Source organism: Lepisma saccharinum, chromosome 7, assembly GCF_977018435.1.
Source record: "Lepisma saccharinum chromosome 7, izLepSacc3.1, whole genome shotgun sequence".
In the NCBI taxonomy this organism is placed as follows: Eukaryota; Metazoa; Arthropoda; class Insecta; order Zygentoma; family Lepismatidae; genus Lepisma; species Lepisma saccharinum.
The window spans coordinates 14,631,411-14,644,149 of record NC_139235.1 but is presented as its reverse complement, the minus strand read 5'-3'; the positions used below and the strand labels follow the sequence as shown (position 1 = coordinate 14,644,149).

General features: G+C 38.3%; 1 protein-coding gene across 1 annotated transcript in view; it reads right to left on the bottom strand.

Moving 5' to 3' along the window:
- LOC145990105 (uncharacterized) overlaps window positions 1-9,327 on the bottom strand; it is a 65,593-nt gene extending 56,266 nt beyond the window's left edge. Inside the window, exons 1-2 of the mRNA XM_083125759.1 lie at window positions 9,188-9,327; window positions 3,557-4,236 (exon numbers count right to left, since the gene is read on the bottom strand). Of these exons, the coding sequence (XP_082981885.1) occupies window positions 3,557-4,236; window positions 9,188-9,254 (747 nt within the window). The 5' untranslated portion in view covers window positions 9,255-9,327. The remainder of the gene's footprint in view (window positions 1-3,556; window positions 4,237-9,187) is intronic.
- Between the last annotated feature and the right edge of the window lie 3,412 nt (window positions 9,328-12,739).

The following is a 12,739-nucleotide window of genomic DNA, read 5'->3' as shown; positions in this document are numbered from 1 at the left end:
GAGTCATGTCCTGAATTTTATGGTTTCATTTTGAAAAACAGGGCTGCGAGCAATACGTGCCTTCCTCACTGATGGCATTTGATTTGATTTTTGTTACTTAGCTTTGAATTTTGGCTAATCGCGACGATGATAATGAGAGAATTGATAAATGTGAACTGAAAAAAAAAGTCGCGCGCTGTACCCCGATAACATAGTCGTAACAACGTCGCCTTGTAATGAAGGGGCACTGGGATCGATACCCGGTGGAGGGACATAGTGGCTCGAATCCCACTTTAGGTAGGATTTAAACTGTAGGTCTATTCTCGATAGCGTATTGTTGAGTCTTAAATCCACCAAAAGTCCATAACAAAAGGCATTGTTTCAACGTATGTTGAATGTATAATTGCATTGTATATTGTGATAAATTAATCCTTAAGCAAATATACATTTGTAATTCTGTTTAACAATAAGAGACTTCACTTTCCTTTACATCTATTCACAAGAGCATAAAAATACAACTTGGAAATTTATTTCCAAACGAACAACCTCTTATGCATATATTTTACGTATGTGTGTGTGTGTGTGTGTGTGTGTTTTCTTAAATCTGGCAAAGTTCTAATAATGTATTCACTTCATAAATGTCTATTAAATAACAGAAAGCATCATTGGGTATTCAATATCAGACGAATAACGAATTCCATGGAAATATATCAGCGAGTTCGTGGATGTGAGTTCAGCTCGCAACGACAAATGGTGTTGGTTTGACCCGCGTTAATGTCATTGGTGTTTCCTTTGTGTTTGTTTCTCTATCACAGTATGTTTCTTTTCCATATTTTCGGTGTCCTATTTTTTTACCGACTTATCTAGGATTTGTTTAAAATTACGGATCATGAGAAATGTATGATTAAAGGCAAGGCAAAGGTAATAGTCCGGAAAAGACAAATTGAAACTTATACTTAGTTGAAAGGACAATTGGTCATTGTTGATTACAATTATAGAAATAACTTGATCGAAATACTTGGTTTTCTTTTACATACATTTTTGTAATTCTTTTTGTGCACCTTTCCATTCCTACTTGAACAGGTAAACTATAAATAAAAACTCGGCATGGTTTCCTTCAATTCATTATTACAGTATAGATCTTCCATGATTCTCGTGGCTTATGATCCATAGAATTAACAATTACGGATTTTTCTTTTTTGTTCTTGTATATTGATTTAACAAATCTAGTCACCTTATAATTCCATTAACCGAGACTGGTTGGAATGATTTCTCCATACGCATGGACGTCCGGAAGGGAGGGGGGCCACGACACCCGGAAATGAAAGTCAATCAAAAAGCTCATATTTCACGCATATAATTTCATTTCAGTCACAGTAATATATATTAATTATTGCAAGGGCGTTGCAGGAACATGATAACTTCAAACTGTAGATTTTTTTTAAAGGGAGTAATACTATTTTGGGGAAATTCTGCCTCATTCTGCCCCCTCCCTTGGAAAATTATCTTGCTTGTCCCTTCCTGGAAAAAATCCTGAAGACGTCCATGTATCAGCGGCGTTAAAAATTTCATTAAATGTCCATACTTCACCGTTGACAAGCACACATAATATGCATGTAATGATACAAGAGAACACAGCTTTTAAAGGCTTCTTTTTATGACAGTGAAGAGAAGAACAACACGCGCAAGTAATACTTTTAAAAGAGAACAATCTAGCCAGAATTGGTGTAGCATAATTCTAATACAACTGGCAACACTGGATCTGTCTGACAAAGGCGATGTCTCTATTATACGGATACGTCGAACGCAACGTACAGCGCAGCGAACGAAGTTCTCAACCCCGAAAGCACACACAAACAAGCTATGTGCCAGTTTCACTCTCCTTCCCTCTTGAAACGGGCACAAGACCAATGCGCTAGCCGATTGCACTGAGTCACCTGCAAGGAACACGGAATACGGCACAAAACGAAGCTGTCTGTTGTATGGGGAGGTTGGTCGGACAAATCCGCAAAGCAGAAAAACTGATTGCTTGAAATTATTCGTAACCCATTCAACACATAACATTCAAACTCTTATATCTAAGAGTCACAATACAAAATAGTTCATCTCAATACAGAAATACACACACACTCTCTCTCTCTCTCTCTCTCTCTCTCTCTCTCTCTCTCTCTCTCTCTCTCTCTCTCTCTCTCTCTCTCTCTCTATTGAGCCAAAACAACATTCTTGTATTGTTTTACCAATGTTTAATGTGCATGATTGATTGATTGATTTAGTTCATTTTACTTCTCTTCTTTGTTGCTTTTGGCTAATCGCGAAGATGGGGATGATCGATGTTATGATTAAATTGATGAACGATACACACAAAAATTGTACACTCGCCTCACTTAGTACTCCGGCAGTTTGTTTCTTTATACAGCATATTTGCAGAAGATACAATTCAACATACAAGTGTATAAAACAAACTTATTACTAACTTCGTTGACCCTGTACAAGCCCATGCCGGGATTTGAACCACTCCACGGATCCCTGACGTCATAGGGTGCTGTGCTGTAGAGCGACCACAAACAAAAAAGCTTCGGCCAAAAGTCCCCGCGCACCTCCCCCTTCACCCGTTCGACTAGGGTCATAAGGAAGCATGATCCACTCTGTCCCTCCCCTCCAAGCGGGGGCGATCATACAGACAAACAACTAGAGTACGTGGAAACAGTACTGCAGGCTCTTTTCCATGTGGTTCCACTATAACCACTCCGTCACGGAAGTCGGCTTTAATGTGCACATTCCCATTATTCATAATTGCATTACAGCATTCGTGTAAAAACGAACCCCTAACCGGATCGGAGCGTGCTGTCAAAAGCACCACGCTCCGGAGCGGAGTGCTGTTGTCTCACGCTCCGCTCCGGAGCGGAGTACTACTGTATCACGCTCCGCTCCGGATCGGAGCGTGTGTCCCAGAAAGCCGAACCACTCCGCTCCGGAGCGGAGTGCTGTTGTATCACGCTCCGCTCCGGATCGGAGCGTACCTCTCAAAAAGCTGAACCACTCCGCTCCGGAGCGGAGTGCTGTTATATCACGCTCCGCTCCGGATCGGAGCGTGCGACTCAAAAAGTCGAACCGCTCCGCTCCGGATCGGAGTGCTGTCGTACCACGCTCCGTTCCGGAGCGAGGAGCGGAGTAGAAATGACGCTTCGAAGTCGCTCCGGAGCGCTCCTTTAGTACGCTCCGCACTCCGCTCCGAAACCCTGCTATCAGCGAGCCATAGGCTTAGCTAGAAACGTTTGGTTTGAGTGTGCACTAAGTTAAAAATAAGGACTGCAAGCCAAGCACAGTGGGTCATTATGGTGTGCCTAGATACAACAGCACATCCAGTAGCTCCGCATATGCAACAAGCTCTTTCTGAGAGGATCAAAGTAATACGATTTGGAAGAGAATGAGCCTTGTAATTTGACAATTGAGAAACATTACTTTGAAGGTACTGAAATGGAATTTTGAACATTTTGATACCTGCGTGTAATTTCGTACTTAAGACATATTCTAGAATTCGTCTTAATATTTTTTAAAAAATGTGATTTGTTATTACCTCCGACGGAAAAATAAATTCCCCACTTTGCAGGACACACTCGTCTCCTATGATGCAGGCATCTGGAGGCAGAGTTGTTGATGCAGTAGAACCTCCTGTTTGACTCGACGAGCTTGTTTCTTCTGAAGTACTTTCAGTTGTTTGACCTCCATTTTCGGTTGTACTTTGGTCAGGATTTTCTGAAACGGTTGAAGCTGGCGAAGTGGATGGCGCTGTTTGACTTGAACTACTTGAAACGGTTGTAGCTGGTGAAGTAGATGGCGTTGTTTGATCTGAAGTAACTGAAACGGTTGAAGCTGGCGAAGTAGATGGCGTTGTTTGATCTGAAGTAACTGAAACGGTTGAAGCTGGCGCAGTGGATGGCGTTGTTTGACTTGAACTACTTGAAACTGTTGAAGCTGGCGAAGTGGATGGCGTTGTTTGACTTGAACTACTTGAAACTGTTGAAGCTGGCGAAGTGGATGACGCAGTTTGACCTGAACTGGTTGAGGTGGGTGAAGTTGATGGTGTTGCTTCTTCTGTGCTTCCTGATACAGTTGTTCCTGTGTAATTATTTTCGTTAGAGGTTGCTGTCTTTAATATCAGTTTGTGTAGAAATTCGGAAGGAGCGTCTTTTGGCCAATGCTCAGATGTTTCACTTACAGCATTGTTACTAGAAGATGGAAACTCTTCGCCATATTCTGCAACATTAAGAAGAAGAGACTATTGTTACTACATACTACGTATGTAAAATGGAAGGAATAATATTAAAGAAACTTCTAATAATTGTATAACAAAAAAGTAACTTTAGTAGCCACGTCCATCGAAGTAGTGCTTACATGAAAATATTTCCCACACTCTTCAGGCACACCCAATTGAATTTTCTGACGAACAAGGGTGTATCCAGAGGTGGGTCAAGAAGGCACGGGCCGCCTCAAATGATTTTGTTTTTGGAAAGGTCTATACAGTTTGGGCCAAAAGTATGGAACCACTCCATAAAAGTCAAACTGGCTAATACACACCAATCCAATAGCCTGAAAGTTGATGTGGGCAAGGGCTATGCTACAAAGTTGCCGGCCATCTTGAAAGTCACCATCTTTGAGTCAGCCTCATTTTCTTAAATGGAAATGTAGTCATGGGGCATATCAAAATGGGCTAGAATTCCAAGGAAAAGCACGATAATCATTCTGACGTAGTTACCTCTTCGGTTAATCACAATGACGATGAACTGATGAAATAGTCCTACTTCGAATGTTTTGTTCTCTTAGTCGTTCCAAATCCAACAGCTAACGATGATAGGTCATTTAACTTTTAGAAAGCAACCAATTACATGAGAATTGTTAAAGTTACGATAAAACTCAACACACCATCCTGTTTCTCGGGAAAATTTAGCTCATTTTGATATGCCACATGACTAGGCTTACCATACGTCCAGGATTAGCCCGGACAGTCCTGTTTTTTAGTGCTATCCGGGGTGATGTCCGTAATTGCAAAATGTCCGGGGTTTTGAGAATCTGAACATGAAAATATCTACCGGTATTGAATATTGACGACCAGAATTTATGACCGGCAAGGCTCGATCGATTATAAGGATCGATTCTTTCCTTCGAGAAATCGACTTCCGAACGGTTCCGTTTCCGTACTTCTGTGAGCGTCTTGGTTGTCTTGCAAGCGTATGAAGTAACTCGTCTACACGTTTTTGATAATTATAACTATTTACAAGTGCTTTGCATTTGGCAATGGGCAAATGAAAGTGTGTATTTAACGTTAACCTGCAGCAGAAATACAAATTCTTGAAACTGTGTAACGACAGTGGCAGTGAAAGTGTGCAATGTACACTCTGTAATGGAGTATTTTCTTTTGCACATAAAGGAAGAGGTGATATTGAAGACCACGTGAAAACAGTTAAACATATGAGTGCTATTAATGTTACTGCTTCAACAAACATAAGAGATTTTAGAAAATAATGTTAATATTTTTTCTTGTATAATTTATAGTTTAATGTTCCAATAAAATGTTAAGGCTTTTAAGCAATTTCAATTTATTTTTGTAAAGAAAACTAAAATTCAGCAGTAACGAGTTGATCGCGAATATGTCCTGGGTTGGGCCCAAAAAAATATGGTAAGCCTACACATTACCACCTTTCCATTTAAGAAAATGAAGTTGACTTCAAGATGGTGGCTTTCAAGATGACGGCCATTTAACATGGCCCAGAAGGTTTTCTCCCTCACTCATGTCATGTTTAGGATTCGGGGTATTGAATTTGTGTGTATCAGCCGTTTGTCTTTTATAAGGGTGTTTCCATACTTTGGCCCGCCTTCTATTGTAAACACAGTATAAAAATTGTCAAGTATTATGTAAAATAATAAATATATATATATACATTGAATATGTTCGATTACTGAGCCCTCCAAATTTTCTTTGTGGCTCCGCCATTTTAAGTCCATCTTGAGCACAGTTGACCAATCGGGACTGGACCTACAGTGTAAAGTGTGATCCAATCTACTTGTGCCTCCTCCAGGTATCTAACCCTGGACCCTTTGATTACAAGACGACGACTTACCACTACGCCATCAGGGAGGCCTGTCACCAATTCGTGTTTACCAAAGATTGCACTACTGTGCACCACGATCCTGCATTAACACTAAAAAGCAAATTGTAGTGCTGTTACACCAAGTTTGGATATTTGTACGACCAACGTGTGTTACTTTGTTTGCACTACACGGTTTTATAATGTAACTCCCAGTGATCTGTGTGCAATGTAAGGATGGGAGTGTTTTCTTAATGTTATCAGCAAAGAAGCTGACAGATAAGGTATTTTTATCAATAAGTATGTTAGCTTCAATTCTGTCACAATATTGGAAATAGCTAATAAAACATAAAACAGAGGGAGAGCGTGTCTTCCCGTTTCGCCCATTCCCCTTTCGCCCAGTACCGAAAAACTTGTATTATTGACCCAAGTGATAACACGCCCCAGAAATGAAGTACCGTTTCGCCCAGAGGGAATTTTTAAAAGATGGATTGAATGCGAAGGGAAATGTGAAGGTAAAAAGCCAAATAATCAGGTGTGGCTTTCAAAGAGGAGCCTTGTCGCATCGTTTAATGCATTAATAACAGAAATACAGATACATGTACATAAGAATACACAGTAGGTTAGGTTAGGCAAACGCAATAGTTGCGCGACATCCTTCGTTGCTTTTCCAGTACGATTTGTTAGAAGATCGCAAGTGAATTCCATATATATGGCTCTACCGATTAGGAATTTTTACTTTCACATTTCCCTCTGGGCGAAACGGTACTTCCGTTCTGGCGCAGGTTATCACTTGGGTCAAGAAAACAAGTTTTTCGGTACTGGGCGAAAGGGGAATGGGCGAAACGGGCATGAATCGAGGGAGAGACAGACCGAGGTATCTCCAATGGAACGAAATTCCTTTTTTTTTTTGCACGGATATTATTTCTATTAATGGTAGCTCCTACATTTTTTTAAAAATTATTTGAGGAAACATTAGGAGATGCCCAGGCACCCCTGGCACCCCCGTGTATGCACCCAAGTGAGGCACCCTTCCAAATCGTTTCCTACATCATCTGTAGCCACAATGAGCTCTTAATTTTATGTAGATTTACACGTAAATTGAAAAGGAATGATGTATTAGCATATTGCTGTGGTTCTCAACCTCAGATTGCGATCCAAATTAGATTACAGTACTTACTTACTTACGTAATACGCGACTTTCGTAAATTCGCAGTACGTAGCTGTCACAATACATTTTTTTTGTTTTGAAAAGTGTGATTTCAGTTTGTTTTATATTCTTTTATATATATTTCATACTTTTATAGTTTATATCCGAGTAAATACTGCTGCATGATGTTTCATTAATAAAATAATACTGTGTAAATAATATACATATATATACATACATACATATAATTATAATAAATATTGCAGTTTCTTACGAAGTTACACTTAAGCAATTTAAAAATTCGACTTACGTAAAGGTTTACGAAACGCATTACTTACCTAACTCTGGGGGTTTCTGTACATAATTTGTGTCAAGATATGAAAACTGACTGCCACGCGGGAGACCCGGGTTCAATTCCCGGGGTGGGTGATCTAAGGTCGGAATTTTTCCGGCCTTGTCACCGCATAAAGCGGCTCTGGGTCTCACCCAACCTCAAATCAATGGGTACCTGGGGCCAACTCCGGGGGAAGGGGGACCGGAGCGTGGTGCTGATCACATCACCTCCAAAATGGCCGAGATCGAGAATGTGCGGGGCGCCCTACGACCACATCCCCTAAATGTGCCTTCATGGCACGGTGCTGTATGCACGGGGAACTTGACCTTTACCTATGAAAACTTTAAAAATAGATCAATATAACAAAATCATACTTGCTGCTCATCATTGAAATTTTAAAATATTTTTTTTATGAATTTTATAACTTTGAAGCATTATGAAAGTTATCATTTGTCATTTGGTGATGGAAATAAGATAACGTTTTTGGATTTGCGCACTTTGGCAGGAGGGAAATTAAAAACTACACTTTTTGAAACTTTATCGACATATTTGTAGAGATGATAAATTTTTCATTTTATTTATGGTTATTTGGATGGTAAATAATCAGCGTGTCAACTGGTGGTTTTTCTAACTTTTCCAATTTCAATTCTTGTTTTGTCCTTTCCTGTACTCAACACCCAACCCCCAACCCCCATCCTCCGCCCCGCTTGTCTTCTCGTAAGCTCTCATCTGTGCATATAACAGCCAACATTCCTGTTCTTCTATTAGAAGATAACAAGACAAATACACGGAGAATTGACTGGGTACTTGTCATGGACGTCCGCAGGATTTTTCCCAGGGAGGGGCAAGCAAGGTAATTATTTTTCCAGGGGGAGGCAAAGGACACATATTTTCCTCCAAAATAGTGATGCTCTCTCAAAAAACACTATTTCAGTCTGAAATGATCATGTTTCTTCAACGAATTTATAATAATTAACATAAATTACTGTGATTGAAATGAAACTATGTGTGAAATACATAATTTTTAGGTACACATTCATTTTCCAGGGGGGGGCGTGGCCCCCCCTTGCCCCCCCCCTTCCGGACGCCCATGGTACTTGTTAAATAAATGTAAGAGCCGGTGCAAGCGTTCTGATTTTAAGTTCATTGAAAATACAAACATCCATTTAGATATATCTTCTGGATATTTCTTCATATGTACCTCTTACAATTACAGACACGTAAAATGTTCTCATATTTGGAGGAAAATATATAAATTTACCTTTTTTTAATAAAAATAATTATAACAAAAATGTATATTAATTATGAATTGTTATCGACGATATTACCTTTCGAAATTTTCTAATCAACCGCTAGAACAGTGGCGGCGATTGGGTTCCAAACCTGAGGTGGCATTGACACTTTACTTTCCTTTGTAGATAAGGTTTAGTATAGTGCGGGGGCAAACGGGGCAAAAAGTGATGGGTACCTTCCCCTTCACGAGCCCCCTAATCCCCGCCACTGCCCTAGAACGTAACAAGTCCTGAACTAGATTTGAACAGCTTGATCAACCACAGGAAAGTGACGGTTGACTAGTACTTTTGAATCACATTTGTATGTTAACATTTTGTTTTTAAAAATGCCTGTATAATTCCTTACCTGCAAACTCTTCTGGAATAGCCGTTACGAGGACACAAAGCAAAAATATGATCACTGTTTTAGCCATAACACGAACACATAATTTCACCAAATGGTTGCAAGAATTTTAAAAAATGTCGCACAGTAAGAGTTCCTGCTATATTACAGGGTAAGTAGCGTCAGCTTTTTTGACGATAAGATATCTGTAGGTGTATCGAGCATAGAATTGATAAGATAAGATTTCTTTGATGTTGAACAGAGATAAGTCAGGACATTTCTCATGGCTGTGATATCAGATTATGTTATTGTTAAGAAAGTATTACAGTTCTCTCGAAGAGCTTAGATATAAGTTGGTTTCTAGAAACCAAAGAAGGGATGGCAGGTATTACACACAGATAAATTTTCGAAAAGGATTTTGTTACAAACGCCTACAGCCCGTTGTCATGGGAATTTAAAATTATTGATTGAATGATTTGGTTTATTTTACTTCGAATTTCTACCACTTTTGGCGGATTGCGAAGTTAAGATGAAGGATGATATGATGAAATTGATGAAGGGACACCCACAAAGGACACCCATAACCACAGGTCTGTACCAAGGGGAGGAATCATGCTCCTCCCCCCCCCCCCGAACCCTGAAATATTTAACTGTGAACCTATATACTGTATAGAAAAAAAACCCTACGAAAATAACATCGTCGATTTTTCAAATATGTAAAAATTTCCATTTTATTCTTGCATAAAACAATCTGTTTCTTGTGTAAAAGTTTTATAATCATTGATGCAAGGCTACCAGACGCCCGATTCACCGATTTAGTCAGGGCAGTGCGCTGTCCCGACTTCTTCGAACTGCTGTCATGATGCGAAAATGTATTTTTATTAATTGTTTTTGTTAATTAACATTCAGGCATGTTCCTTATTGTAATAATTGTTAATTGGCAACATTTAATATATAGCTATATTATTTTCTAAACATAGAATTATCATGACTTTTCAATGGCGCTCGCATAAGAAAATTGAAGGAAATTTGAAAACATTGTCAATTTGCGGAACACTGAACTAAGAACTATTTTGTAATATCTGTCTGTCTCTCTCTCTCTCTCTCTTCTCTCTCTCCCCGCCAAGAGGATCTGGAGCAATTTATAATTAGAAACTAGAGGCGATCACATTATTTTAACGTCTAAACTAAACTTAAATGCGTTTCCTACCATAAATTACACGATCTCTGTATCAAGTCTCTAAAATTACTCAATCTTTCTCTCGCAATGTCCAGAATGAAGCAAATTGCTCTCTCACAAGGTCTTAAAGTACTCGATCCCTCTCTAAAAACATAAAATTACGCGCTTTTTCACACCGCACAAAAATAAACAGTCGGCCTCTAAGAAGTTCTAAAATTTAGCCATCACCCCCTCACAATGTCTGAAATTACGCGTTTACACTTTCCATAACATATAGAGTTAAGCCATCACCCTAAGGTCTAAAATTACACGATCTTCTTTCGTAACGTACAAAATTAAAGTATCACCCCTCACAAGGTCTGAAATTATCCGATATCCATGTCATAATGTCTAAAATTAAGACGGGCGTGGTCCTAATAATAAATATTGCTTGAACATTTAGGCACAGAGACCGTCATTTAACAATCGTGAGGGAAATAAAACCACACCCTTCTAGACTTGTCGAGACAACATCCAGAACGATTGTTTATTGATTTGGTTTATTTTACTTCGCTTTTCTGCCACTTTTCACTAATCGCGAAGATGAAATTGATGAAGGGACACTCACAAAGAATGCCCAGGGTGGGGGCATCCTGAACAAGACAGACGACTGTAACATTGCAATGAGAACAACTATCCGAGATTCTCTATTTGTTCTAGACATGAGTAAATTTGAATGTATGCGATAGGAAAACTTAACATGAATCAAAATTCGTTTGCGACTTACACATATATCAAGGAGACTTATTATTTGTGTTTTTTAATGTGAAAACAAGTGGTACCTGATTTAAAATGTAACCGCAATATGATACATGGGTACAAATTGGTTCAATGTTTCTAGATTTTTCTCACAGAAATGCTAACAATGATAATTATATAAATAAATTAGAATCTGATTTCGATTTCATTACATACATTTTTTCTTTGCAACATTCGTAGTTTCCTAAGAATTCGGACATTTTTTTAAAAATATATTATTTTGTTGCCATGGTATTGCCATTAACTGTAGTACAAAGTTTAACAAACACATGGGTGGTAGTATGAACACACACACACTCACTTTGCATATAGGTTTATTTCTCTTCCAATGTTTATGGTTTTCATTTCCGAATGTAAACTTACTTTGGGCAAAGTCCATAATGAGTCTATATAACCCAGTATGTCTTGGCCATGATTTTTTTCAGATTTCAAAATACTCTCTTACAAAGTTTCAGAAGCAAGCTACTATAATTATGTTAATTAATTATGTAAAATGCTTTATTTATCCAATGATACATAACGTTCACTTTACTATTGTACAAACTGTATAACTTCTTGATATTTATATTCTACGTTTTTTGTTGTTGTGCATGTTGCTATTGGACACAGTTGTTTTTCTTCTTCTTCTTCTTCTTCAAAAGTTATGGCACAAAACTTGGAACTCACACAACTACCTTTGGGTTTGAGTTAGCTATGCAATCTTTCATACAACTTCTGTAACATTCTGGATCTGAGATTTTTCTGTCTAATTCAAAAGAAGAGTTGTAGGCTTGGTGTGTTTGTCGCAAAACACTTCTTTTCTTCCTGGCAGCAGCATGTAGTTCTACATTGCTTGAGCCTGGAGAGTCGCTTAGTGGAAGGACTGGTGTAGACGTGTACAACCCAATCTGTAAGATAGATTATTATGCAATTAAAAAAAAGTCCCTGTGCATTGCATTTTGCTGTAATCTCTATCATAGAAGAGCTGATTTCTGCTTCCTATCCAACTGAAAGGTGGTGGTACTACTAATGCTACTAGATTATTTTTATTAGAAATCTATATGTCACAACATGTTTTACAAAAATCCAGATGTTGCATCAGAAACTGAGTTCTGGCACCGAACTGATTTGATAGAATGAAGTTCCAGTGCGTTCTGGCTCACTGCAAGCCCTAATATTATTCCATTCAAAGTGGGTTATTACAATAAAATATTCTATTTAAGATATTAAAAACTTTAGTCTATTGTTATTTATAAATAACTTAAAGCTTCAGTATTTTCATATTGTATATGTAAGTTGTTCACATATGGTGTACACAACAAAAACTTCCACTAAATCGGAAACCAGAAAAAATTGATAATTAAAATTATCATTTATAACAAACTCTATCAAATGGAACTGGAAAAATATAGTAATCTACCAGAAATATTTATCATTATTAGTATCATTAACTTAGTCAAGATAATAAATTTAGTGAGCTTCATGCTGCCTCATTTAATTACTGAGTTTAATTATGGATATTTTTCTAATTTTGCTTTATTCAAGAATAACATATAATCCACTAAACTGTACTGAGAAAAATTAGTATCCCACACACTTACTATTACTAAAAATTAAAT